Source organism: Lissotriton vulgaris, chromosome 1_1 (genome assembly GCF_964263255.1).
Source record: "Lissotriton vulgaris chromosome 1_1, aLisVul1.2, whole genome shotgun sequence".
Classification (NCBI taxonomy): Eukaryota; Metazoa; Chordata; class Amphibia; order Caudata; family Salamandridae; genus Lissotriton; species Lissotriton vulgaris.
The window spans coordinates 2,135,222,228-2,135,247,654 of NC_141685.1; the positions used below are offsets into that span (position 1 = coordinate 2,135,222,228).

At 43.5% G+C, this 25,427-nt stretch overlaps 1 protein-coding gene across 4 annotated transcripts in view; it reads left to right on the forward strand.

The window, feature by feature from the left end:
• BEST3 (bestrophin 3) overlaps positions 1-25,427 on the forward strand; it is a 261,060-nt gene that overhangs the window by 197,410 nt on the left and 38,223 nt on the right. For all 4 annotated transcript variants that reach the window (XM_086922001.1, XM_086922012.1, XM_086922019.1 and 1 more), the window contains one exon: positions 13,802-13,956. In XM_086922001.1, coding sequence (XP_086778127.1) covers positions 13,802-13,956 — 155 coding nt within the window. The remainder of the gene's footprint in view (positions 1-13,801; positions 13,957-25,427) is intronic.

Below are 25,427 nucleotides of genomic sequence, written 5' to 3' on the forward strand. Positions count from 1 at the left end.
CCTGACGAAGGGCTGACAGGAAGCCCGAAATGCATTGGGAATAGCGAACGGGGAGGATTATATAACGGCAATATTCAGACTATGATGAAACGTATAAAGATGATATGTCAGAATTGAACACAACCATGAAGACAATGAGTTGAACAAATAATAAAAAAAGACTTTGAATCCAAACAATTTTGAATACAGAGAACTTTATTAAACTTACAAAAGTGAATAAGACTATCCAGTCTTCAAGGGCAGTGCATAGAGGAGCCTTCCCCCTGGCTGGGGCAGCATTGCAATAGCTTCAGAAGGTAGCCAGAGGGCACTGGCCAGAAGTTAGATGAGAGCAAAACCGGGACCTTAGACACTGAACAGCATAGGAACTCTGGGTCTTATTCTGATGTCGGGTGGAAGGCCGTCCGACAGCTCGTCGGTGTCGGTACACATGACTTCTGCTGCTGCGGTGCGACCACTGCATTACAATGTGTACGGTCAGAGGCAGCAGGTGTAGAGACCGTTCAACGATTTCAGACGGGCTTAAGGAGCCTGTGCGACTGTCAGATGTACAGTTATCCCTACAATAGGGGTGGTGCTTGCTCAGGCACTACTGTAGGGGCTACAGTGTCCCTTTCTGTCTGCCTATCTATGGCTTTTCGACTGCCATAGAAAAGCAGACTGAAATGGACTTTGGAGCTCCTAGCCGGGCCCCCGTCCCTGCCGGAACTCCGTTATGGGGTTTGGGGGCACCTGTGGTGCCCCGCTAAACCTCCCTGCATTGTGCAGCAGGCACCTCACAGTACACAGTGCAGGGATGTTCAAAAAGTGCATATTTCCTTTTGCTGCACCCCACAGTACAAGCCACAATAGGAACAATACACCTTCCAACCGCCTAAAAGGCGGTCGCATTATTATTAGGTAAGCGGGACTTCCGACTCCTTGTCGGGCGGTCCGTTTCCAAAACGTTGCCGGGCAGACGCTTGTCTGACCGGAATCGTAATGTTGCCCTCTGTCTTGTCTCCATTAAACTTCAAAGAGTTGGATTTAAGCCAATTCTAATATCATTAACGCACTCCATGACAATTTCAAATGGCAAGTAGTTACTGCAAGAAATTATAGTTTTCTTATTAACAATTGGCAGAAGAAACATCAACTAATCTTGTTCATGTGTGAGTTATCTATTAGACACACACTTCCCTGTGTGTATACCTGACCATAACATGAGGCTTCATCCTCAATATCCACTTAAACCACATAATGTTGGGGGTGCAGTCACTCATATGGTTATATTAGAAGGGAGCACAAAGTCATACTTTTCTTAAATTGTGTCTGTGCTGTCTGTCTTGGAGCTGCTTGTTTTCCTGTTGCTTTAGTAAACATCACTTTTTTCAGAAAGCCCGCTAATACCAGGAGCATGGCCACACCAGGCTATGAATACAAGGTGTGAATGCTTTCATATGAGGGGCTCTGACTTCCACACCTATTAACCCCTTCCATGCTGATGACGAACCCCAGCCGTCATGCACTACGGTGCTCGTGTGCTGATGACGGCTGGGGTTCGTCACGGCCCGCCCCTGTTCGTGCTGTTTACAGCACACCAGGGGAATCGTGGCCGCATGGAAAGGGTTAAATCATCAAATGTTCTCTATGTTCAGCTTGCGAAGTCTTCCAAATGTTATCTGTCTAACACTCAACCTAAATGTAGGTCACTGAAGAAGTTATACCATGCATCTCATCCAATGAGTCATGTTAGGAATTTACATATGAGCGAGGAGCTCTGTTTATACCGCTGATACTCAAAGCATGCGGTCCCTCTGACCTTAACGATGTGTGGCCCCTCCCCCCATTCAACAGCAGCGCTGGGCTGCTGTTTACTCAACACAGCACTAAAATGAAATATATGTTAAATAAACAATCAAGCACTTAAAAGTTAATTGCAGTGAAGGAGAGGAAGTAACTAGGGTGTCCTGCACTGCTTAACTTTAGGAACACCTTCTTTTATAAAGCTATCTTGCAGCAAATGTGTAAAAATATGATAACGTCTCTCCAAAATCAGTGCATTGAGAAGTATTTTTTCAAACGGGATAGTTTCAAACATGAATTTAGAAACATTCATTCTTACAAGCCCCCTGGTAGTAGTGGCTTGTTAAATTCCACCTCCTGTGTAAACTCCTGTTTACACATAGGACAGAATTGCAAGTTTGTTTTTATTTACTGCATCCGATAATTATCGGATGCATTCAATAACCGAACATTTGTAACACTTCCGCAGATCACACCTTCCGAAATTTAACAGAGGAAAACATACAGCAGTTATCATATCATGCCTATTTTGGTATGTTGAACACCAAAATCCTCATGTTATTACCCATAAACTCATAATTGCTGTTATTTATCGCACCTGAGAAATAGCATACCCGTGGTATTGTTCTTTATCAGGGGCGATAACACCAACTCACAATCAAGCCCTAAGAGACAAGTCAGTTTTATGTACACCATTTGGGTGGCCGAGGTGTCTATTATACATGAACACCATTATAGTTTTTCAAATCATCACAAGAGAGGTCTCCATACACTGCATATCCTGAAGCCCCCCACATGTGACAATGAAGAAAAAGGGGGGGAAGCAAAATAAAACAATTTCCTAGGATCGCACAACCTGTCCAAGTAAGGAAGAGAGGACCGATCCCAGGCTTTCTGGTTCCACATTGTGCAATTTAATTCAGCCAGTAGATGAACATGCGTCCCTTTCCGTACATCCAACTTACCCCTCTGACCACCACCTGCTGGCACTAGTGTAGCCCTCGATTACACCACCAGTTAAACTTTTTGGCCCCTGGGAAAATGTTTGTGAGTACCCATGGTTTATACCAGTGGTTCTTAACCTGTGATCTGGGGACCCCAGGGGGTCCGCAAAGCCTTCTCATGGGGTCCACGACTACTTAGGAAATTAAATAATAATAAGAGAGTAATACAATGTATATAAATAAAGAAGCACAATGTAAAATTTTAAAGTTTAAAATGTTTTGCAAGTGTGAAGGAATTTGAATCAAGAGGCTAAAAATTAAGTTAATATCCTCAGATTGCTTTGAGGAAGCAGTGCAAAGGCATAAGATAGAATACAGTGTGGATGATGAGTGGCTTTAACTGAATTGAAAAAAAACTCAATCCAACAATAAACAAATTAAAAAAATACAATTTTTTAATATTTCTATGTGAATTAAATAAAGGTTTTCATCATAATTTGTGTATTTGTTAGATAAATGCCTGTTTCTGTATTTTTTGTATGTTGTTTTTGGGTTTAATCATTGAAAATGCTTAGCCGGGGTCCTCTTCTTCTAATAATGACTCAGTGGGGTCCCGAATTCCAATAATGTTTCAGCACGGGTCTTGGAGTTCCAGTAATAATTAGGTGAGGGTTCAGGGTAGTTCAAAGATTAAAAACCACTGGTTTATACCAATACATTTCACCTTCATCCTAGCTGTAGAAATCAATTTGACATTCGAGCCACTGGCTCAATGAAAGGATGGTACTACTTAAAGCAATTGTAGTTAAAATAAAAGGTTCATAAGGTGTACCCCAATCCCTTTAACCAGTGTTGGCAGGTACTTCTCCCAAAACAGAAATCTTGATAGTGTGAAAGAAATGAATACTTGCCAGATCATGTCCTCAATAGGCCATAACGTTGGGAAATGGTCTTCAGATTGCCATGATCCTGGAGAGAGGGCACTATATAAACAATTGAACCCAATGCTTCACTGAATAGCAAACACAGTGCACTACACCACCTACTTAAAACATCAAGAGCTAGATGGGCGCCATCATCTTGTAGCAAAACCCATTTTTTTCCGTATTCAGAGAAAATAAATAGACCCTGGGACAGTGAACTGCCAATTGACAAGGTGACAGAACAATGCCATAACCCACTAGAATGATCTGATCAATTATCTTTAACACCACGAGCTGCAAGCGTCTCGCAGCCTGGATTCCGCAGCAACCACAGCACGGAAACTGCTCTCATCGCAGCAACAGGCAACATTACCAGAACCTCATGGACAAAGGGTAAACTATAGCACTCCTACTACTCAACGTCTCCACAGCACTCTCATCACAAGATTCCATAACTCAGTAGACGGACATGCCCTGAGATGGCTGGCCTCATTTATCTCTGACTGGACCCAGAAAGTCAAGATGCCGTCCTACACTTCTGAACCCAAGAGCTTCATCTTCAAAGTCCCTCAGGATCATCGCTTAGCGCCACCGTATTCAACATCTACATGGCACCACTCGCCCACGTCATAAGATCCCACGGTATCAACATGGTCTCCTACGCAGACAACATTCAGTTCATCCTCTCCCTTACAGATAACCACACCACTGGGACAAACTTCTTTTTAAATGTAGCAAATTGGATGAAACAGAACTGCCTTAAACTCAACACAGATTAAACAGAGGTCCTGAGCTTCAGATTCAGGAACAAGAGGTCTCCATGGGACTCTTTCTGGTGGCCAACAGACATGGGAGCCACTCCCATCCACACTGACCACACAAAAACTCTGCATCATCTTGGACTCACGACGATGACCAAACAAGTAAGCATCATCACCTCCTCTTGCTTCTTCATCCTACGAGTGCACCACAACATATTCTGATGGCTCCCCTCTGACACCAGAGGAACGGTCACAAAGGCCCTCATCACCAGCAGACGGGATTATGGCAATGCACAATACACCGTCATTATGAAGCAACTCACACTAATACTCCAGAACACCACAAGACTCATCCTCAACATCACCCGCAGCACACACATCACAACCCACCTGAGAGCTACAGTGGCTACCAATCCAAAAGCAATGACTATTCAAACTGCTCATGCAAAACCCTCCAAAACATCAGACCTGCCTACCTCAACAACCACCTCAGCTTCCACCAACATACCAGGCAACTACTCTCAGCCACACTCCACCTGGCTCAAATACCCCACATGCGTAGGAGAAAATCAGAAGGATTCTCCTTCTCCTACATCGCTGCAAGATCCTGAAATGACCTTCCACACTTCATCAGGTCCTCCCCATCAATAATCATCCGCAAGAAGCTGAAGACCTGGCTATTCAACTAGAAGCCCGTCCTTTCTATTCATCTGCTCCTGCCCCTAGCTACCCCTCAGGTGAAAAGCACGCTACAGAAATCCCTGTAACATTTCTAAACCAATCTCTGCTGAAATTGAAATTGGCATAATCTGTTCTCCCCCTTCTGCTACCACTCCCTGAACTACTCTCCCCTTCCCACCATCACTACACACCATCATCCCTAGCATGGAAACTAACAACATTAAGCTTACCAATATCAAAAACATGAAAAAAACCTTATTAAGTCATCTAATATTCTATGCCAGGACCGAAATAGAGCAGTATGCCTTCTCACACCTTCAAACAAAATTAACCACAATAACCTGTAAACCCCAGGTGAAAACCACAAAGCATGCAAGGAAAAATATCCATTCAGCTTTTCCCCACCATCGAACTATATATGACAGTCCACAGTAAAATGTCTTCTACATTTGCCAAGAACAAATGTGATGGGCCTGCATCCACCAAACTCTCGATGGCTGCAAAGTTCCTTCCTTCCTACACAACTGTTACCGCCTTTGGCTCAACCCCAGACCTCACACCCAACCAAACTGTAAAATCCCAGGCAAACTATTCAACTGATTCTCCCTTCACCATCACTGAATGGGAATATGTAAGGAGTTCAGGGTGCTTGTTGTACAAAATCCTCTCTTGGGTTTGACTCAATAGCATAAAATGGTGCAATTACTTTTTCTTTCACAGGTTTTGCAATAGCATTATGGCCTTTTAGAGCATTTTGTTGTTCAAAAAGGGGGTAATTTCTGATAAATATGTTTTCTGTCGACTTCACTGCTTGGTTTTACTCGCGAGAAGGTGTCACTCGAAATGTCATATTTGACAGCACAATGTCACTCATACTCCAATTAAAATCAGTTAAATACCACACACAAGTCATCTGAAAATTTGGCAGCTTTCACCAAAGTACTTTTTCAATGATTGAACAGTGATCACTGCATCTCTGACCTCAGAAGACGTTCTGTAATTGTTAGACCTGGCATCTTTGGCGTGGTTTCCCCCTATCTTTTTACCTCTATCTCCTGTATTTTTGATGCTGCGCTGGATTTCGTTTTGCTGGTTTAGATGCTTTGGACACTCTGCCACTACTGATCAGTGCCAGAGTGTAAGTGCTCCCTATGTAAATTCTTATCATGATTGGATATACATGATTGGCATATTTGTATCACAACGAAGTCCCTAGTAAAGTGCACTGGGTGTGCCAGGGCTCGTGATGACAAATGCTTCTAGTGGGCCTGCAGCACTTATTGTGCCACCCACATGAGTAGCCCTAAAATGGTGTCTCGGGCCTGCCACTGCAGTGCCTGTGTGCAGTCTAGGAACTGCCGTGTCCTCCTGGTCAGTGTCCCCAATGATCACGTCTAACCCTTCCCTTTTTGTGCACTTTATTCACCCCTATGGAAGGCCCAAGGTACCCACCACTGGGCAGGGTGCAGTGTATGTGAAAGGTAGAGCATGTACTGGTGCAGGTGACATGCTCTGGTAGTGAAAGGCAGCCATTTTTGTTTTTCACTATTGTAAGGCTATCTTGCTCCATAGGTTAACATGGGGGATGCTGGCTACAGTGGCTACCAGCATTTCTTCCCAAAGGAACAAGATAGGACATAAGAGTCTAGTATCCCTGAACTCAGAATTTAATAACACGTCTTTCAGGAAAGGTTGTTTTTAAATCCTGTGTTTGAGAACAGCACTTTTAGAAAGTTGCTGTTCTCCTGTCTGACCCTTCTGTGTACCTTGGCCTGTTTGTGTATTGGCTGTCTGGTTTGAGAGTGACAGGGGCTGGGGATTCCCCAGGAGGCTGGCTGAGTCAGCTCTAGGCTGAATGACTGCATTTGCAACCTGAGTGGTGGGAGGAGTTAGCACCTGGGCCTGAATAGGGCTGTGCCTGCCTGCCAGAATGCTGGCTCCACCTCCTGCTGGGCGGCTGACGACCCTGCCCCTCACTCTGAAAGGAAAGGAGAAGCCAGGCAAACAAAGTGCTCAAGCAACACCCAGAACTGGTTCAGACCGGGCTCAGGGCCCACTTGAACAAAAAGAACAAAGACTTTTAGGGGTATAAGTACAGGACCCCTGACGACAGAAAATTAGATCATCCTGGAATCAAGAAGGATCCTCTGCCAAGGAGAAAGCTGAATCTGAAGAAGGAAGACTATCCTGCTGTTGCTCTGCTGGACTGACCTGTTGCTTTGTTGCCAAGGAGAGGGGAAGGACTTTGCTGTTGTGCTGTGTCCCCTGTCTTGAAGGAATCTCCATGGGCCTGAGAAGAGCTGACTCCCTGTTCTGAAGTCCCAGGAACAAAAGGACTTCACCCCCAACTTCCCTGAACTCTGCTGAGAGAGTTCTGTCCTTCCTAGAGTGCGTGATCCCGTTGTGGGGCCTCTGGAAGTTGTACCTGTGCTGGGAACCTTGAAACTAAGCATGAGAGACTTTTTGCAATTGAAAAGTTACCGCATCGCTCGCTGCGGAGCGCATCCCTGACAGCGCGAGAAGTTTCCCGCCGCTACTAAGGTCGCGATTGTCGCAGCGCATGTTGCCGCTGTCAGAGCCGTCGCATCCTTCATTTGCGGGACGCACCCGATTGGTGCAGGAAGCCTAACATCGCTGCGAGTGTCGTCGCTGGGGGAGATCGCCGCACTGCTTGCTTGCGGACCGCATCACGTCGCTGCGAGTGTCGTCGCAGAAGCCATCGCATTGAGGAGCTGCGAGAGAGAGAAGTTCACCGCTGGTTCGCGCATCGTCGCCCCGGAGATCATCGCAACTCCAGAGATCGCCGCATCGCGCCTTTGCAGGAACAAACTTCCTACGGAACCTACACACCAGAATCCATACAAGTGGCCTTCCTCCCCATACAGACCGGATTCGTCGCAACACTCCCGCTGCTGCAGCGGGGCTGTCGCATCGCCTCCCCAGGGTCCTAGGAGCAACGCATCTCTTGTTTTCCAGTGCACCAGCTTCTGCTTTTGGAACTTTGTCGCAACTATAGGTACTGTGTCTGAAACGTGACGCAACTGTGAACTTTTCACGCAACTGTGGATTATTTTATGGCAACCTAAAGAACTTTTTATTACAACCTTAAGGACTCTTGTGAAACCATATTCTTGAACTGTGTATCTTGGATTTTTGTCGTTTTGGTCTTGTGCAGTTTAGATTAAAATACCTTTATTTTTCTAAACCGTTGTGTAGTCAGTTTGTGGTGTTTTCACTGTGTTACTGTGAGTGTGGTACAAATACTTTACACATTGCCTCCTGAATAGCCTTGACTGCTCGTGCCAAGCTACCTAGAGGGTGAGCAGGGGTTATCTCAGAGGGTTTCCTACTTACCCTGACTAGAAGCAAGGGTCCCTATTTGGACAGTGGTACCTACCCCTGCCAACTTGAGACCCCCAGTTCTAACAGTAATGTTTTGCACGAGGACAGTTTTTAAAGAAACACCTACACAACTACAGGATACTGGCCGAACCCCTCCAAATCAACACCAGACCCTCTAATTTTTTAGTACAGCAGGGCCCAAAGGGTTGGGCTTCCTGGGGCCGAAACGGCCCAGGGAGGGGGGCGCCTGCCCCCCCCAGTATTTTAAGAGGTTGGGCTCTGGGGGATGGGGTCTCCAAGGCCGAAATTGGCCTGTGGAAAACTGCATTGAAAATGTGTTTTGGAACCCCCTTATACTCGGCTCCCTCTTGGCGAATCACCCCAAAACTTTCCAGATAGAAGCTGAAGTAGTTGTCATACTAGTTTTGAAAATTTCATGAAGATTTGCCAAATGGTGCCAAAGTTATTAAAAAAACAAAAAATGCTTTGTCTATGGAAACTAGGTCCTAACTATAACTACCTACTGGTGACCCCCAGTAGGTAATATACATACTATATAAATATCATATATATGCGTCCCACCTCCAGGAGTCCTACATAGCCTGGCAATCGCCACCACCCAGGGCCGGCCCCAGCATTGTCCCAGGGTGCCCATCCCCCAGGACATTGCATTTTGTTATGGCTTGGCGGGAGTGGTGTTCCTGCCAAGCCATACAAAAAACTGCTGCGATTCATGGAAACGAGAGCACATAGCGAAGCAGAATTGCTTTTGGACAGAGGGAGCTGCATGTTAGCAGCTCTCTCTCTCCAAAATCAATGCCGGCTTCCGCAGGAGGCAGGGAGCACGCAGGGCTCTGCTCGCAGCCCCCAATGAGGTGACCCCTCCCTAATTATAAAAAAATTATGAAGGTCTGGAACCGGGGATGGGGCCCCAGGGGCCAAAATTGGTCCAGGGAAGGGGAGCCAACAGGACTCCCTTTTTTTAAAAAAAATGGGAAAAAAGGAAAAGCCCATGCTCTTGGAGATATGGTACCTGGGGATGAAATCGGCCCAGGAATGGGGGGCTACGGAGCCCCCTTCACTAAAAATTTTTTTTAAGAAAAACCTCCTACAAGTCGCTGAACGCCATGCACCCTTCACCACCACTCAGCAAACGTGCCTCCTGGCATAGAGGTAGTTGGGGAATGAAGTCCCCTTGAATGCTGAGGGTCTTTGGGGTCTAACAAGCCCTCTTGTTACCTCCAGTAAGTCCCAGACAGCGGGATTGCTTAGAGGACATGGAGGACTTGCCCCCTTTCTCCACCACTCTGTAAACAGCCTCATTGCGCGCTTCTGTTTGGAGAATTAATTCCACTTTACTCCTGAGTGCCTCAGGGCTAAAGTAAACTACTTCCCCCAACTAGTAGTGCGCCAGGAGGTGCGTTTGCCAAGGTGTGGAGAAAGGGACATGGCCTCTGACAACCTCTCAGCAGTGCAGCTGTGTGGGTCTTACTGGAGGTAGCAGGGGGTGTAGTTGGCCCCCAAGGACCCTCAAGAGCCATGGGGACTTCATCTCCCAACTAGTAGTGCACCAAGAGGCGCATTTGCAGAGTGGTGGAGAAAGGGGACTTACTGGAGGTAACAAGAGGGGTAGTTGGCCCTATGTGTGATGTAATATGTGAGATCATAAGTAGTGTATTGCGGGCGTAAGTTTTTGTTAGCTCAGGTAACTCTAACTGCTGAATTTCACTGGTTTTGTACGAGTGAAATCTGACCCTAATTATAACGTCCCTGTAACCTTTGTTTTTTTCATTGAATTTCTTAGGTTTTTTCAATTCTATTGGCAAACTATGACATACCTGTAACCTTTGTTATTTTTCTGTGAATTTCTAAGTTTTTTCAAAAGCTAACTCCTAACTATAACGTCCCTGTAACCTTTGGTGTTTTACAGTGTGTATAAATACATATATATATATATATATATGTATATATATATGTATCTATATGTATATAGAGGAGGCTGAACAACAACTCAGTGATCATCTTTGTTACAAAAAGAGCAATTTGGGAGCCATCAAATTGGCATGGCAGGATCAAAATGCCAAATTGGTTGCATGGAGGAGTTCTAATTTGATCACAAAAGAGGAATTTGGATATTTGAAAAAGGAATTTCCAGTGATTCCTACGTTTTATCTACTTCCTAACATACATAAACGAATTGATAACCCACCTGGACGCCCAATAATCTCTGCAATCAATAGTTCAACTGAACATATGTCATCCTACATTGACTATTTTTTGCAAGAATATGTAAAAACTTTGAAATCCTATGTGCAGGACTCTTCAGACTTTATAAGAAAACTCAAAGATATACCTTGGCAAACAGATTACATACTTATGACACTAGATGTTTCATCTCTATACACATCTATCAGACATCATGATGGTATAGCAGCTATAAAGTATTTTCTTAACAGACGCTTGATCAATTTCTCAGCACATAATAACATGCTTATCACTATGATCAAAATATGTTTGGAACAAAACTATTTTTTGTTCAATAACCAAGTTTACCAACAGATACAGGGAGTAGCGATGGGTGCCTGTTTCTCCCCCAGCCTAGCGTGCTTGCACATGGGCTGGTGGGAGGAACAGGTACTTTGGGGAAAACATTGCACTTCTATGGAAAAACATGTTCCCCTGTACCTTCGTTATATTGACGATCTATTTTTGATTTGGCAGGGATCTCAAGTGGAGTCATTTGTTAACCAACTTAACAAAAATTATTTAAATCTAGAATTTACTTCAACTATAAGTGCTTCTTCAGTATGTTTCCTGGATTTGGAGGTCTATATTAGGTCTGATACAATAGCAACTAGGCTATATAGGAAGCCGACTGCCGGCAATACTATTCTTCATGCGGCAAGCCAACATCCCCCCCACCTAATACGCAGCATCCCTTTTGGGGAGATGTTGCGTATTAGATGAATCTGTAGTACAGATGATGAATGTTTGAAAGCTCAGGAGGCTAGTAAATCTCGCTTCCTGGCCAGGGGTTATTCTGTGAAAACAGTGGATAAGGCCATTACTCGTTCGAACAACATGACGAGAATTCAGGCGCTAATTCCTAGACCTAAAACAATTGTTTCCAGCACTCAGAATAAAGCAGAGTCATCCAGGGTCATAGTTTCTTACAACAAACAACACAAGGAAATTCGAAAAATCTTCAGCCGCAATTGGAACCTGATAACCGGGGACCCGGTAATTGGGGAACTAGTTGGCAGAAAACCCGAATTTTCCTTTAGAAAATCTATTTCAATGGCCGACAAATTGGTCAAAAATCATCTAGACCAACCGCCATCGAAGACCTTTATGGCATTAAGCAAAGGTTTCAAAAAATGTTCGGTCTGTAAGGCCTGCAAACATGGCTGTAGTAAGAAACAATACATGACCCCTTTCAAAACAGAACCTCAGCTAATCAACAAACAGCTTACCTGCAAGACGGAATTTGCAGTTTATGTGGTGCAATGCCCCTGTGAGCTGCGTTATGTGGGGAGTACACGCCTGCCGGCTCACAGGCGGATTTTGCAGCACATACGAGCTATTAGCACGAGGGACCAATCTTATCCCGTAGCTCGCCATTTTGAAAGCACGCATGATAGTGACCCTAGAAATTTAACATACTATGTCATAGATAGTGTATTGCCACTGAAAAGGGGTGGCAATAGGGACGCACTACTCAGGGTCTTGGAGACAAGATATATTCTTGAATTAGACAGCCGTACTCCAGCGGGGCTGAATGCAAGCGAGGATCTGTATACCTGTTTATGATTTTTGTATTTATATACATTACCATCTTCAGAAATATAAACTGAATAAAACAACTGTATAATGTATTTTGGGATGTTTATAGTCAATAATGATTTGGTTACAGCAATTGTGTTCCATTATTCTTTACGGATCCAGATCCCATGACAAATATTTTTCTGATAAGTTTATGTTTACTTGGTATACATTTCAGTCTCAGGATTTCTATTTCTTACTTTAGTGGGGGCTCCCACTATAAGTTTCTGTGCATCGAATATGTTTTTTTGGGATTTTGATGTATGTTTTTAATTACTTGATATTTTGCACTGAAAAATAGCACTAACACTTTATCTAATTATTTGCACTATGCTGTGATTGCTGCTCTTAACCTTATTTACATTGGATCTTAGCTTTTCATTAATCCATCAAAATTGGAATATTATATATTAGCACTAAGCACTTTATTATAACCCCACTGTGGGGTATATTCCTTCTTTTCTTGAGCTTTTTCTAGAAGAAAAATTGTGAGAGTATTCTATGAACTTAAAAGATTAGTTTATAGTAAGCACGATAGATATATTTACTTATTTATTGTAAATATGTAAATATGTATATATGTGATACTTTGCTTAATGTATTATAGTTGTGCAATTGTATATACTCACTATGAGTTTAATTGTATTTTAACTGTATAGACTTTGGGGCGTAAATATGTAGTCCCTTGTTTGTTTTCTTGTAAAAAGCTCATGATACTGGTTAAGGGGGCGTGATAAACTTTGTCCGCCCTCTATGTTGATTATAAAAATCCAATGCTAGGTAATGTGACCTTACCATGTGATCAAGACTGTAGGACCAGTCGAAACGCGTTATGGCGGACAGGCTCAGCAAGACACTTAAATAAAACACCCTGTTATTGCACAGAAGTTGGGTTCAACTCTTCGTTCTTTCCTTGCCGATTGATTGGAATAATTGGTGGCACAGGCTTGTGCCGGAACGAGTTCTGTTTCATATTATATATATATATATATATATATATATATATATATATATATATATATATATATATATATATATATATATATATATATATATATTTGCAGACGTACATATGTACATAAATTCACAGAATTAACACAACTGAAGTTCAGTTATGGTTCAGTGAATACAAAACCCAAAATGCCCTGATATTTGCCAGTTATGATGAGCAATACACAACGCAAATCATAACTCACTAAATCACTGCCAGATCTCATGCAGATCTGCCAAGAAGTGCTAAAGTTATTACTGAGTCAAAAACGTTTTATCCACCTTCTTTTATACCCCAGCATTGGATCTGCATGAAACCTGCAGAAATTAGTTATGTATTTCTGACAATATTGGTACAACAAAGCCCAGACCTGCCCGGTGGGCATTTTTGGCACAGTAACTCACTTCTGGTGGCAAGCTTGCACTAGAAGTGGCGCTTACCATTATTGCTACAGCTGTCTCCAATGGTTTCTGGTGTGACTGATGAAAAATGGCAATGGTAAAGCTTGGTCTCTTATTCCATAACAATTGTCACCCACTATCTTTAAAACAGGCTTCATGACATCAGAGGAAAGGAAGTTATTTGAAGGTCTCAAGTCTCCACACCAAAAGTACTGGGTTCCATTCATTTGGTTTGGGAATTTGGCATCTAAAGCTCGAAAAGAAGGAAGAATCCGAGACAACGTGGACCTGCAGTTAATAATGAATGTAAGTCGAGGTTCCATAACACTATTTGCATGTGTGTATCGTACATATGTTTAGTTTTTTCTTTATTTCATGTCAAGTCAAGTCAAAAAGGCTTTATTTCGATAAAAATTATCATAAAAGCTTCACAGTAAAAATACACAAGTTCATTTGTTTAAAAGGAGAAAAAAGGAAGTTACAACAATTTAATTACATTCAACTTTAAAAGTCTTGATTTTCAGATAAAAGAAACATTTCATAGGTGATTGATTAAAAAAGAATTAAACATTTTCTTTAAGCATTTTACTTCTAATGCACCAGGCCTATGATAAAAATTTAGAAAGGGTACAGACGTACAATGGGCGAGAGTCCGACATTAAAATGCGTAATGCCTCAACGTGGTGCCTGGTCCCCAACAAGCGGCACAATTACTTAAGCCATTTTCTTCTTGGTCGGGCATACTCCTGGCACTCAAACATAAAATGTACCACTGACTCCTGTCTGGATGTACACGTGGGGCAAAACTCTGTGGTCTGTGCTGGCGGTTTCCACCGAGATGTAAAGGCATGCAGAGGAAGAGTCCCAGTTCTGAATTTAAAATAAAGGGTCCTATCAAATGGTTTCTCAATGATGTCTAAATAGAGTTCCCGAATTGGTAAGTCCTTAAATTTCAAAAAATCCTCAGTGAGTCTACCCAGAGCGCGGTTAGTACTCCGTTGAGTCAGAATCCAATTCCAGTACAGACTCTTGAGTGTTGCCTTTGGTGGAGAGGACCTATTTGCCCAGGCGACCCTTGCTCATTGCACCATCAGGATTCAAGCAAGCCGGGCCGAAGACGGCTGAAATGCCAGAAACCGGTCCCCGGTAGCTTGTTTCCTTCCCAGTATAAGAAGTGGCTTGGTAGTTTGGTCTGCCCTGTTCCCATGATGCACTGGGCCAGGGTCAGACTAATTTGCATATAGCCAAGTTCTGAGCTGGGATGGTGCAGTGAGCTAAAAAACGGTGATGGATCAAGCCCTGATCTTTGGACTGGGTAAGAGTGGTCTGCTTAATTCAGACACTCTGTTCATCACCACCCCCTTTTGTAAATCATTTTTGTCCACCATAAGCGTGGAAGGGTATTCTCAGATGTGAGACCCTTGCTCATTGCACCATCAGGATTCAAGCAAGCCGGGCCGAAGACGGCTGAAATGCCAGAAACCGGTCCCCGGTAGCTTGTTTCCTTCCCAGTATAAGAAGTGGCTTGGTAGTTTGGTCTGCCCTGTTCCCATGATGCACTGGGCCAGGGTCAGACTAATTTGCATATAGCCAAGTTCTGAGCTGGGATGGTGCAGTGAGCTAAAAAACGGCGATGGATCAAGCCCTGATCTTTGGACTGGGTAAGAGTGGTCTGCTTAATTCAGACACTCTGTTCATCACCACCCCCTTTTGTAAATCATTTTTGTCCACCATAAGCGTGGAAGGGTATTCTCAGATGTGAGACCCTTGCTCATTGCACCATCAGGATTCAAGCAAGCCGGGCCGAAGACGGCTGAAATGCCAGAAACCGGTCCCCGGTAGCTTGTTTCCTTCCCAGTATAAGAAGTGGCTTGGTAGTTTGGTCTGCCCTGTTCCCATGATGCACTGGGCCAGGGTCAGACTAATTTGCATATAGCCAAGTTCTGAGCTGGGATGGTGCAGTGAGCTAAAAAACGGTGATGGATCAAGCTCTGATCTTTGGACTGGGTAAGAGTGGTCTGCTTAATTCAGACACTGGTCATCACCACCCCCTTTTGTAAATCATTTTTGTCCACCATAAGCGTGGAAGGGTATTCTCAGATGTGAGACCCTTGCTCATTGCACCATCAGGATTCAAGCAAGCCGGGCCGAAGACGGCTGAAATGCCAGAAACCGGTCCCCGGTAGCTTGTTTCCTTCCCAGTATAAGAAGTGTCTTGGTAGTTTGGTCTGCCCTGTTCCCATGATGCACTGGGCCAGGGTCAGACTAATTTGCATATAGCCAAGTTCTGAGCTGGGATGGTGCAGTGAGCTAAAAAACGGTGATGGATCAAGCCCTGATCTTTGGACTGGGTAAGAGTGGTCTGCTTAATTCAGACACTCTGTTCATCACCACCCCCTTTTGTAAATCATGGTCCCCAACAAGCGGCACAATTACTTAAGCCATTTTCTTCTTGGTCGGGCATACTCCTGGCACTCAAACATAAAATGTACCACTGACTCCTGTCTGGATGTACACGTGGGGCAAAACTCTGTGGTCTGTGCTGGCGGTTTCCACCGAGATGTAAAGGCATGCAGAGGAAGAGTCCCAGTTCTGAATTTAAAATAAAGGGTCCTATCAAATGGTTTCTCAATGATGTCTAAATAGAGTTCCCGAATTGGTAAGTCCTTAAATTTCAAAAAATCCTCAGTGAGTCTACCCAGAGCGCGGTTAGTACTCCGTTGAGTCAGAATCCAATTCCAGTACAGACTCTTGAGTGTTGCCTTTGGTGGAGAGGACCTATTTGCCCAGGCTTCACTTAGGCCCAAGTTGCACAAAAGGGATTTCATGTCTCTTAACCATTTAATTCTGTGCCACCCTGGTAATGACATAATTTCAGAGAGCCCTTTCGCATATTTGGCAAGCTCCGGAACTCGCCACAGCCGGGCCCATAAGAGTATGGGCCGGAACTTTGCTAAATCTCCAATAGGTCGACAACCTAAGTCAAGCATTAATGGGGCCATGGGAGTACCTTGGGGAAGTGACATGATGGCCCTACAAAACTTCCTCTCAGATCTTGACAATTCATTGATATTACATGAGCCCCATAGCTCTGCCCCGTAGAGAGCAGAGCTAACTCCCCTTGCTGTATAGATTTCAATAACAGGGCTTATTGGGCTAGCAGCATTTTATCTAAGTGAGGGGCCCACTGCATATTGTGCGACAAACGGTGCCTAAGTAATCAAATACATCTACCCTCCCCAAAGGTACAGCATTCAGCTTTGGGGGACGCACTGGTTTTTTAGGGGGATTCATCACAAGATATTTTGTTTTGTCGGTATTGATTACCAGGCCCCGTTCTGCACAAAAGGTCTGAAAGTTGTTAAGGAGTTTTTGAAGACCCATTGGGGATTTAGATAGCAAGAGCGTATCGTCGGCAAAGAGAAGGGTCGGGATGCGCTCCCCTGCCAGGGATGGTTCATCTGAAGGATCTTTTAGCAGATGCTCGACCACTCCGTTAATATACAGGGAAAAAAGGGTGGGGGCTAAAACACATCCCTGGCGAACCCCTCTCTCCACCGGGATACTGCTGGTTTTTTCTCCCTCAGTACCCCATCTTATCTGGGCAGAACTATTTTCATGAAGCCTTACAAGTAACAGTAGAATGTAGTGTGGTATCCCCATATCAGTAAGGACTCTCCAGAGAGTCTCCCTAGTTACAAGGTCAAAGGCAGTCTTTAAATCGACGAATGCGAGATAAATACTGCCTTTGCCTATAACCACCACCTTCCAGTACACTAACATCAGTCTGAAGGATTGTTCTATTGTGCCAGTACCTACTCTAAATCCTGCCTGGTAGTCAGAGAGAATGTTATTATCGTTAATCCATTCCAATATTCTAACCAGCAATACCTTACCGACTACCTTTTGGGATATGTCCAACAAGCTTATAGGTCTATAGTTGGAAGGGTCTTCCCTAGCACCTTTCCAGGATGTGGGAATCGGTGCACCCCTACAGATGGCAATGAGCAGGCAATGGATGAATTTCCCCCATTTCAGGATATCTGAACGCAGCAGGTCCCCGGGAATGCCATCCGGACGGGCCGCCTTTTGGGACATGATGGTACTAATGGCATACTCTACTTCTTTGAATGAGAAGTCTGGATCTTTCGATCTGCCTCGCAATCCTTTTGGGTCATAATTGGGGCCACCTCCCATCCCGTATCATCCTTGGGTATATATATGATGTTATGTCCGGATTGGCGAGTGTATAGTGTGGAAAAGTGGTTGACCCACGCTTGGCTAGTGATGTTGCATGTTATAAGGTCACTATCTGGTCTATTTCTGGTTCTGATTGTGTCCCAGAAACACCTTGAATCTTTCTTAGTGCTTGCCTCTTTTAAGATACGCCAATACTCTTCTTCCCACTCCTTTTTTGCACTTGCCAATGTTCGCTTGTGCTCTTTCCTAGCTTTCTGTATCAGGGCTTGTGATTTGCCTTTAACAGCCTCCATCAAAAGAGATTTTGCATGCCTGCATGCAGATGTATACCAGTCGTGCTTGCCTCTAGGGTTCCGGGATGCCATATTCCTCCCCACACAACCCTTTTACAGGAATATGTCCCCTATAGACCTAAGTGTGTCCTCAAAGATAGCTGTTACCCTTCCAGTTAACAAGGCCGGATTGATAGTATCCAATTCTGTTTGTGCAGCCATAAGCAATTCATTAATAGTATTAAGTTTAGCTTCATCAGCTGAAATTTTATTCCACTTCAAGCGTCTCCCACAGGAGGAGACGGAAATTTTATGAGCTTGTTTAGGGGACATTTCAGCTGATTTGTTAGGCCAAGGATTTGTAAGAGATAAAGAAAGCAATTGTGATAGCTTTCTACAGTAGGTAAAACTACCATATCCTGCACTAATCCCCATAGTGTAAAATCTAGCAGAATATAATCAATCCTTGAAGTGTGATTGGGTCTATTGAATGTGGCAGCACCCAAGGGGTCTGAGGTTGTACGACCATTTGTAGCTCTTAGGCCAAACTCCAATGTCAAAGCATTTAACTGGACCGCACTATGGGACCATCTTTTGATCGGGGGAATAGTTAGGGCTGGAATACCCCTTCTAATGTCATCCTCACCCAGGTCCAGGATGTCATCTGTAGAGAGTGGCTCATAGGTGCAATTAAAATCTCCTGCAACTAGGATTTGGGCACCCTCGACATTTTCTCTGAGTTCTGCTTCAAGAGTGGTTACTATCGGGGACATAGACCCATGTTTAGTGCCTCTGGCGTATATGTTAAACAAATCGAGGGTTAACCCCCTACAAGGACCTCTCAAGGAAATTCCTAAGATATCTGGGCTATTGATCTGCTTAGATATTATGCGGCAATTAAGGGAAATGCTTACCCAAATGAGGAGGCCCCCCGAAGGGCGTCCCTTCCCATTTCTAGGTTTTACTGCAGGCACAAAATATGTAACATAGCCAACACGATGGAGGGGTTCTAGGCTCCAAGTCTCCTGGAACAAACAGATCTTGTGTGCCTCCACCAGAGGATTCCACTCGGGTAAGCCCAGTTTCCTGTGAATACCTGCTAGGTTCCAACTAAGGATCATCAATAAACCCTTGGGATCATAACCATTACTATTTTGAGGGCCCGGACATTTGTCCAAGGAAGATCGCATTACTTGAAAAAGTGACGTTGAAATATATTCAGGAGTATCTTAAACAAAACATTAACCAAAATGATAAAAATGTAATGAGGGGCCTACCAAGTCAGCAAAGATGTTATTTGTGAAAGGTGATTAACTGCTCATATATCTCTGTATTTGGATACAACATCCCTCAAACCTGTAAGAAATAGTTGACTGATATCCTCGCGCACTTTTAAACTTTATTCTGGCCTGAGTGACACATGCTCTTGGAGAAGTTTTTGTGACTCACAACGTTATAATACGTGATTGTGCATTTCATATTTGACAGAGATTATCAAAGACCGCTCATAAGGAGAGTGTAGCACTTACTGGCAAAGGGCCAACAACAACTTCACATGGCCTAAAAGTGGAAGCAAGTGCCTAATAGTGTCACCCTTTGCCCATGCCATTGCAGTTGGAAACCATTCATACAAACCATATCGAATTGAAATTAGGAGGGAATGTCCCTTCCATTTACCTATTTGTGATTCAGTTTGCTTCGGTAAACTCATAATACGTGTTGGAAATACTTTTCCGACACACAAAATAGGTTTAATACATACCTAAACGCCGTATACGGTCTAAGGGGCACATGCATCAAAGGTTTTTGCGATCGCAAGCAGTGCGATTCACAAAAATCTGCAGTTTGCGATCGCAAATTGACCTTTTGAGATGCATGAAAGTGTTTCCTATGCGCAATTTAAGAATTCGCAATTATTTGCAAATTCCTAAATTGCGATTGCATTCAAGAAATCACAATTTGCGATTCCTTAAATACAATGCTAGAAGCACTTTCAGATAGCGATTTCGCTATTTGGGACCGCAAATTACAGACAATCCAGACTTGTCTGTAATTTGCAAAAAGTTTGAAAAATGCACTAAAATGCATTTTTTAAAGTTTTAGGTTAAGCACACACATGCCCTTAGGGCATGTGTGTGCGCAACATGGGTGCACATCACAATTTCAGGGGTGCAATAGGGTGTCATTTGGACACCCTTGCACCCTTGAAATTGCATGAGCAATTTGCGAGTACCTACTGGTACTCGCAAATGGAGCATGCAATCTCCCATTCATTCCTATGGGCCTATAGGCTGATTTTGTCAAGCAAGTGATTCTGCTCTTATGCCTCCCAGCTGCAATGGCAACAGGTTATGTCAGGAGGGTTGGGATTAATATTGGTTTCCTGTGTGTAGTGGAGGATCTGAGAGTGGTATGAGTTAGTTATTCTGTGGTAGGATTTTTTGATGATACAGTAGATCCGTTCTAATTTTGATTGGCTTCTTTCATTAGCCTGCATCATGATCATTGTTGATGTTGATTGTAAGTTTTCTGCATGATTTAGATACAAGCTTTGGATGACTTTGAGGTCCCTGTCAATGCACATTTCTGATATTACGGTGAGCTCCTTTCAAGGTTAGCAGTCATGCTGCTGGTTTCTGGGTGACAGAAAATTTTAGGATTTTCCGGTTTGTAGACTTTGTAGGAGTGTCTCTGGATGCAATCTCCTGATGGCACATGAGATCCTTCTATGCATTTGTAAAATACCATGTAACTTTAGATGTGCACTTGCGAAGCTCACATTCACCCTAAAGGGTGTCTTGGTGCTGAAATAACAGATGTTTAGTACTACCTTACTCAAAGAAGCGTTTGAGAAATAGTTTTGGAAGATGTGGTTCTCTAAGTTATCTCTTCTGAGTTCACCAATTGATTTAATCGTTGATTTTCTTGAACTATGTACCATTGGGAGGTTAGAGCCCTTCGTCGGGTATTCGTGTGGGCCAAGGGTAGCATTGGGAGGTGTCAAGGCACTGAGCACAGAATAGAGGAGGTAAACAAACTAATGGTAAAGGCTTTGTTGCAAAGCGGGTAGGTTAACAGCAATCTGCATGTCCAGACATGCCTGCTGGCTACAGTGGCCAGGGAGTATACAGATAAAAAATATATGAAGATGACAGCTTGCACAATAATTGCCTGGAGAGTTTTAAATATAGCATTGCTAAACTCAGCAATATCATTACTATTTTAGAACGCTGAATAGGTTGTAGGTGCTGTGAGTTACTAAACGTAGAGTGCCTTCCACTCAATCATTTTGCGGTCTTAGATAGCCAAGCTTTTACAGTAAACTTTATATATTCATACATTCATCTGTTAGCAGGCTTCTCTAGCCTAATTATATCCTTTTAGAGATCACGACCTTCGGGTCTATTTTATATAACAGTTAATTTGTTAAACCTATAATACACCTAGATGTCAGTCTAATTCTAAGAGGGCTCACAGCCTGGATTGCTAGCGCCACTGTGGGGGAGTAATGTCTAGGGCAGCCATAAACTCTGTCCTTTGCATGTTGGAAGATGGTTACATTTCCAGTGGAGGCTGCATGAGTCTTAGATGTCCCAGTTGGGAGAAGTCCCTCAAGGTCCATGCTAGTTAGATCAGTTACTGGGTTTCTCCGGGAAGATGTATGAACAGTTCTACCTTGCATACAAGGTTTACATCATGAGAACCCCTGCCTGGCCATTTTAAAGATGTCCAACCACAGCTGCATGCCACACATAATGCAAATGGCAGGTCAAACATTTTGTTTACCTTGATATCAACATCAGCACCCTAATCTCCCTGTGCCTGACAAAAATGAATGTGTCCTTGTGTAATGAAACTGGTGCTATGTAAAGCGCTCTGATACCCGAGATATTTGGGTCTAGTTCGCCCTTGAAAGGTGACGGCTAGGACACTTCTTGCTCTCAGTTTAATACGGCCCCGTCCAGTCGCCTAGGGCCAAACCTCTTGTTGCTAATACTTTTAGAAAGTTGGCATTTTCCTGTCCCAACAATTCGGTGTCTGCCGCCTGCATCCTAGGTCACATGACTAAGTGTAGTTGGCAGGTGGTCTTTATGTATTGCTCCCAGACAGCGAGGCAATGGGAAAATAGGTGTTGGCAGGATAGGCCACACTGAGTTAATGAGGGGGAGGAGCTGTCACCTACAACACTTGCACATCACAAAGGCCCTGCCTGAGCACTCCCACAAAAGGGATTTGACACTATTGTATTCCGACCCCAGACAATTTGGGGCCAGGCCAGTGAGGCAGGAAATTCCAAGTACTTCTGGGGAGTGGAAACCTCTAGACGTTTCTCCTATTGAAAGTGGGCATGATGTATAAATATTGGATCTCACACCCTAACTCTTCAGTACACTTCTGGACCTGTAGAAGACTCTGTCATGAAGTATGACTGCTGTGCTGCTGAAAGCACTGCCACTCTGCTGGAATGTTGCCATGCTGTGCTGCCTTCTTACCTGAGTGAGAAGGACTGGATCTACAAACTGTAACCAGGACCACCAGAGTGACTCCAAGGGCTAGTCTCTTATAACAGGCACCTGGAATCTGCAAATGTTAGTCCTACCCTGTCAAGTGGTGCCATTTAAGTCCTGGACCCTTAGAAGTGGGCCTGAAGGGACTCTGCCAGCCCACCTGTGGATCCAGAAGAACCAGCACATCTCCTCTGTTGCGCGGCACAAACCTGGGCAGAAACAATGCATCTCCCAGCATCAAGGACTTTGCATCACCTTCACTGCCTGCATCCTCATCAGATCTGCTACTGCGTGACACATCTCCAACCCAGGCCGCTGCATCACAATGTGGATGGCATTCTCAATGATGAGGCATCGCAAGCCACGCAGCTTCCTCTGAACCAGCCAGTGCACAACGCATGATTGACGCAGGAATTTGCGTTGCAATCGCCCCTCATTGACAGCCTTCTTGATGACAATGCAGGATTTTGAATCACAGCCTCACTGCTCCTCAGAACTGACACAGTGTGATGCCTCTCTGACCCTGACCTCGCATTACCTTGGCTGAATGACGCTTCCTCAACGCGGGATCTTGCAACGCCCTACAATCTAGATTTAAGGTACTGTTGTACAGTAGGTCTAACTGGGTCCCTGTAGCCAGCCCGCACTCCTTCGCAGTCATCTTGACCGGATAACCACAGTTAAAACTTTGTGCTTGTTGGCACTATCGCCCACATGCATCAAAGTGATTTGCATTCGCAAACGGTGCAAATCGCAAAATTCGGCCGTTTGCGAGTGCAAATCTTTGTTTTGGGATGCATTAACCTTTTTGGCTTTTTCGCAATTTAAGAAATGCAATTTATTTGCGATTTCTTAAATTGCGATTGCATTTAAGAAATCTCAATTTTGCGATTTCTTAAATGCAATTCATCATCTGGAAAAATTTGCGAATTCCCAGATTAGAAGTGTTAAATTAGCATGAAGTCAACCTTCATGGTAATTTTAGAAAAGTTTCAAAAATGCACAAAAGTGCATTTTTGACACTTTCATTTTACACTCACACATGCCCTTGGGCATGTATGTGTGAAAAATGGACTGTATGTTACCTTTCAGGGGTGCAGGGGGGGGGTCCTTTGGACCCCCCTGCACCCTAGAAATTGCATTCTCATTTTGCTATTCCTTAATTGCGAATTCCAAAATGAGAATGCCTTCCCATTGTTTCCTATGGGCCTCTAGGCCATAGGAATCAATGGAAAGGGATTCCTTATTTGCGATTCACAAAATTGGAAATCGCAAATAAGGAAAAATAAGAAATCGCAAAAATATTTGCGAATTTTTAATGCATAGTTATTTGCGATTCCTAAATTGCGATTCCTTAATTTTCGCAATTTAGGTATCGCAAATACCAACAATGATGCATGTGGGCATTAATTCTTTGAAACATTTAAAATTTCATATCTCCGGTTCTTCTGATTGGATTTTAGTCATTTTGTTCTTGTTTCATTTATTAAAAATTTCTATATTTTTCTAATTTTGTGTCGGATTTTCCTTGTGTTTTGTTTTCACTTTATTACAGTTTGAAGTACTTCAAACATGCTTTACACATTGCCTATCAGTTAAGCCTGACTGCTCTGTGTCAAGATACCGGAGCATTGAACACAGTTTAACTCTGAGGTTGGCTTATGACTTCACCCTGACAAGGATTGTCTTTGATGCTGGAGTAGGGCTTCATCCCCTCAACCAGCAACTTAATTTCTGCCATAAACTTATTGTACAGTTTATGGCAATGATTGCTAAAGCATATAAGTAAGGCAGTTTTCCTATACCATGTGTATTATTTTCATCTATTTTCATCTTTTCCTCTTTTCTTTCCCCATCCTATGAATATTGCATCTGTCCAAATCTGACCCTATTTATCCCTTCTCCCCATGCTCCAAAGTACTCTGAATGAGATGTTAGTTAAATCTAAATGAAGATGTACAGCATTTGGAGTCCGTAATTCCTGTGAGTATATTTTTCAGCGAAAATCATTCTGGATAGATTTAATATTTGTCTGAGGAAGCCTAATGTTATGTTTTGTAATGTACCCAATATAGGTCTGGGTAGTCACCTAACCTTTCACCTACATTTCCGTTCCATTGTACACCATAATGGTTTTTGGTACTGCCCTCTTGTCTAGTTAAGGTACTGCATAAATGTTGTATGGTTTTCCCAGAGAACTAGCCTCATTTATTATGCATGAGAATTCTCAGAATCACAGCAGGATTACCATCTTCTGCATAATAACTATGTATAAGGGTCCCTTTCGTCATCCTCGGCCGACATGACACAGTAAGGTAGAACTTCTGAGGGTACCTTTTGGGTATCTATACAGCATATCTTTGCTGGGGCAGGCAGTGGAGAAAGACTTCCATGTTGATACACTGGCGTGAGACGCTGAGGTTCCTGCACCCAGATACTCCAGCTTGCAGTGGTCTGACATCCCTTGCAGAGACCAAGACGGGGTCCCACAGTTTCTCACTTCAGGTAATGGGGTTGGCTACAGCCTAGGGGTATTCTTGGCTCTACACCTACATACATGCTAGGTACACTTAGGAACATCTAGTTAAGGCTGCTTCGTAGGAGTACATATTATTATTGTCATGTATTTATATGCATGCATATATTCATTGTTTTAGCACTATGGTAGGAATCTACCATCCCTTTACTCTATTCATGCTTATAATCATTTATATCTTTTTCAGTCTTATGGCTGTTTCAGCACACCTATTTTACACTAGAATGACGCTGGTTCAATAAATGCTTATTGAAAATGTCC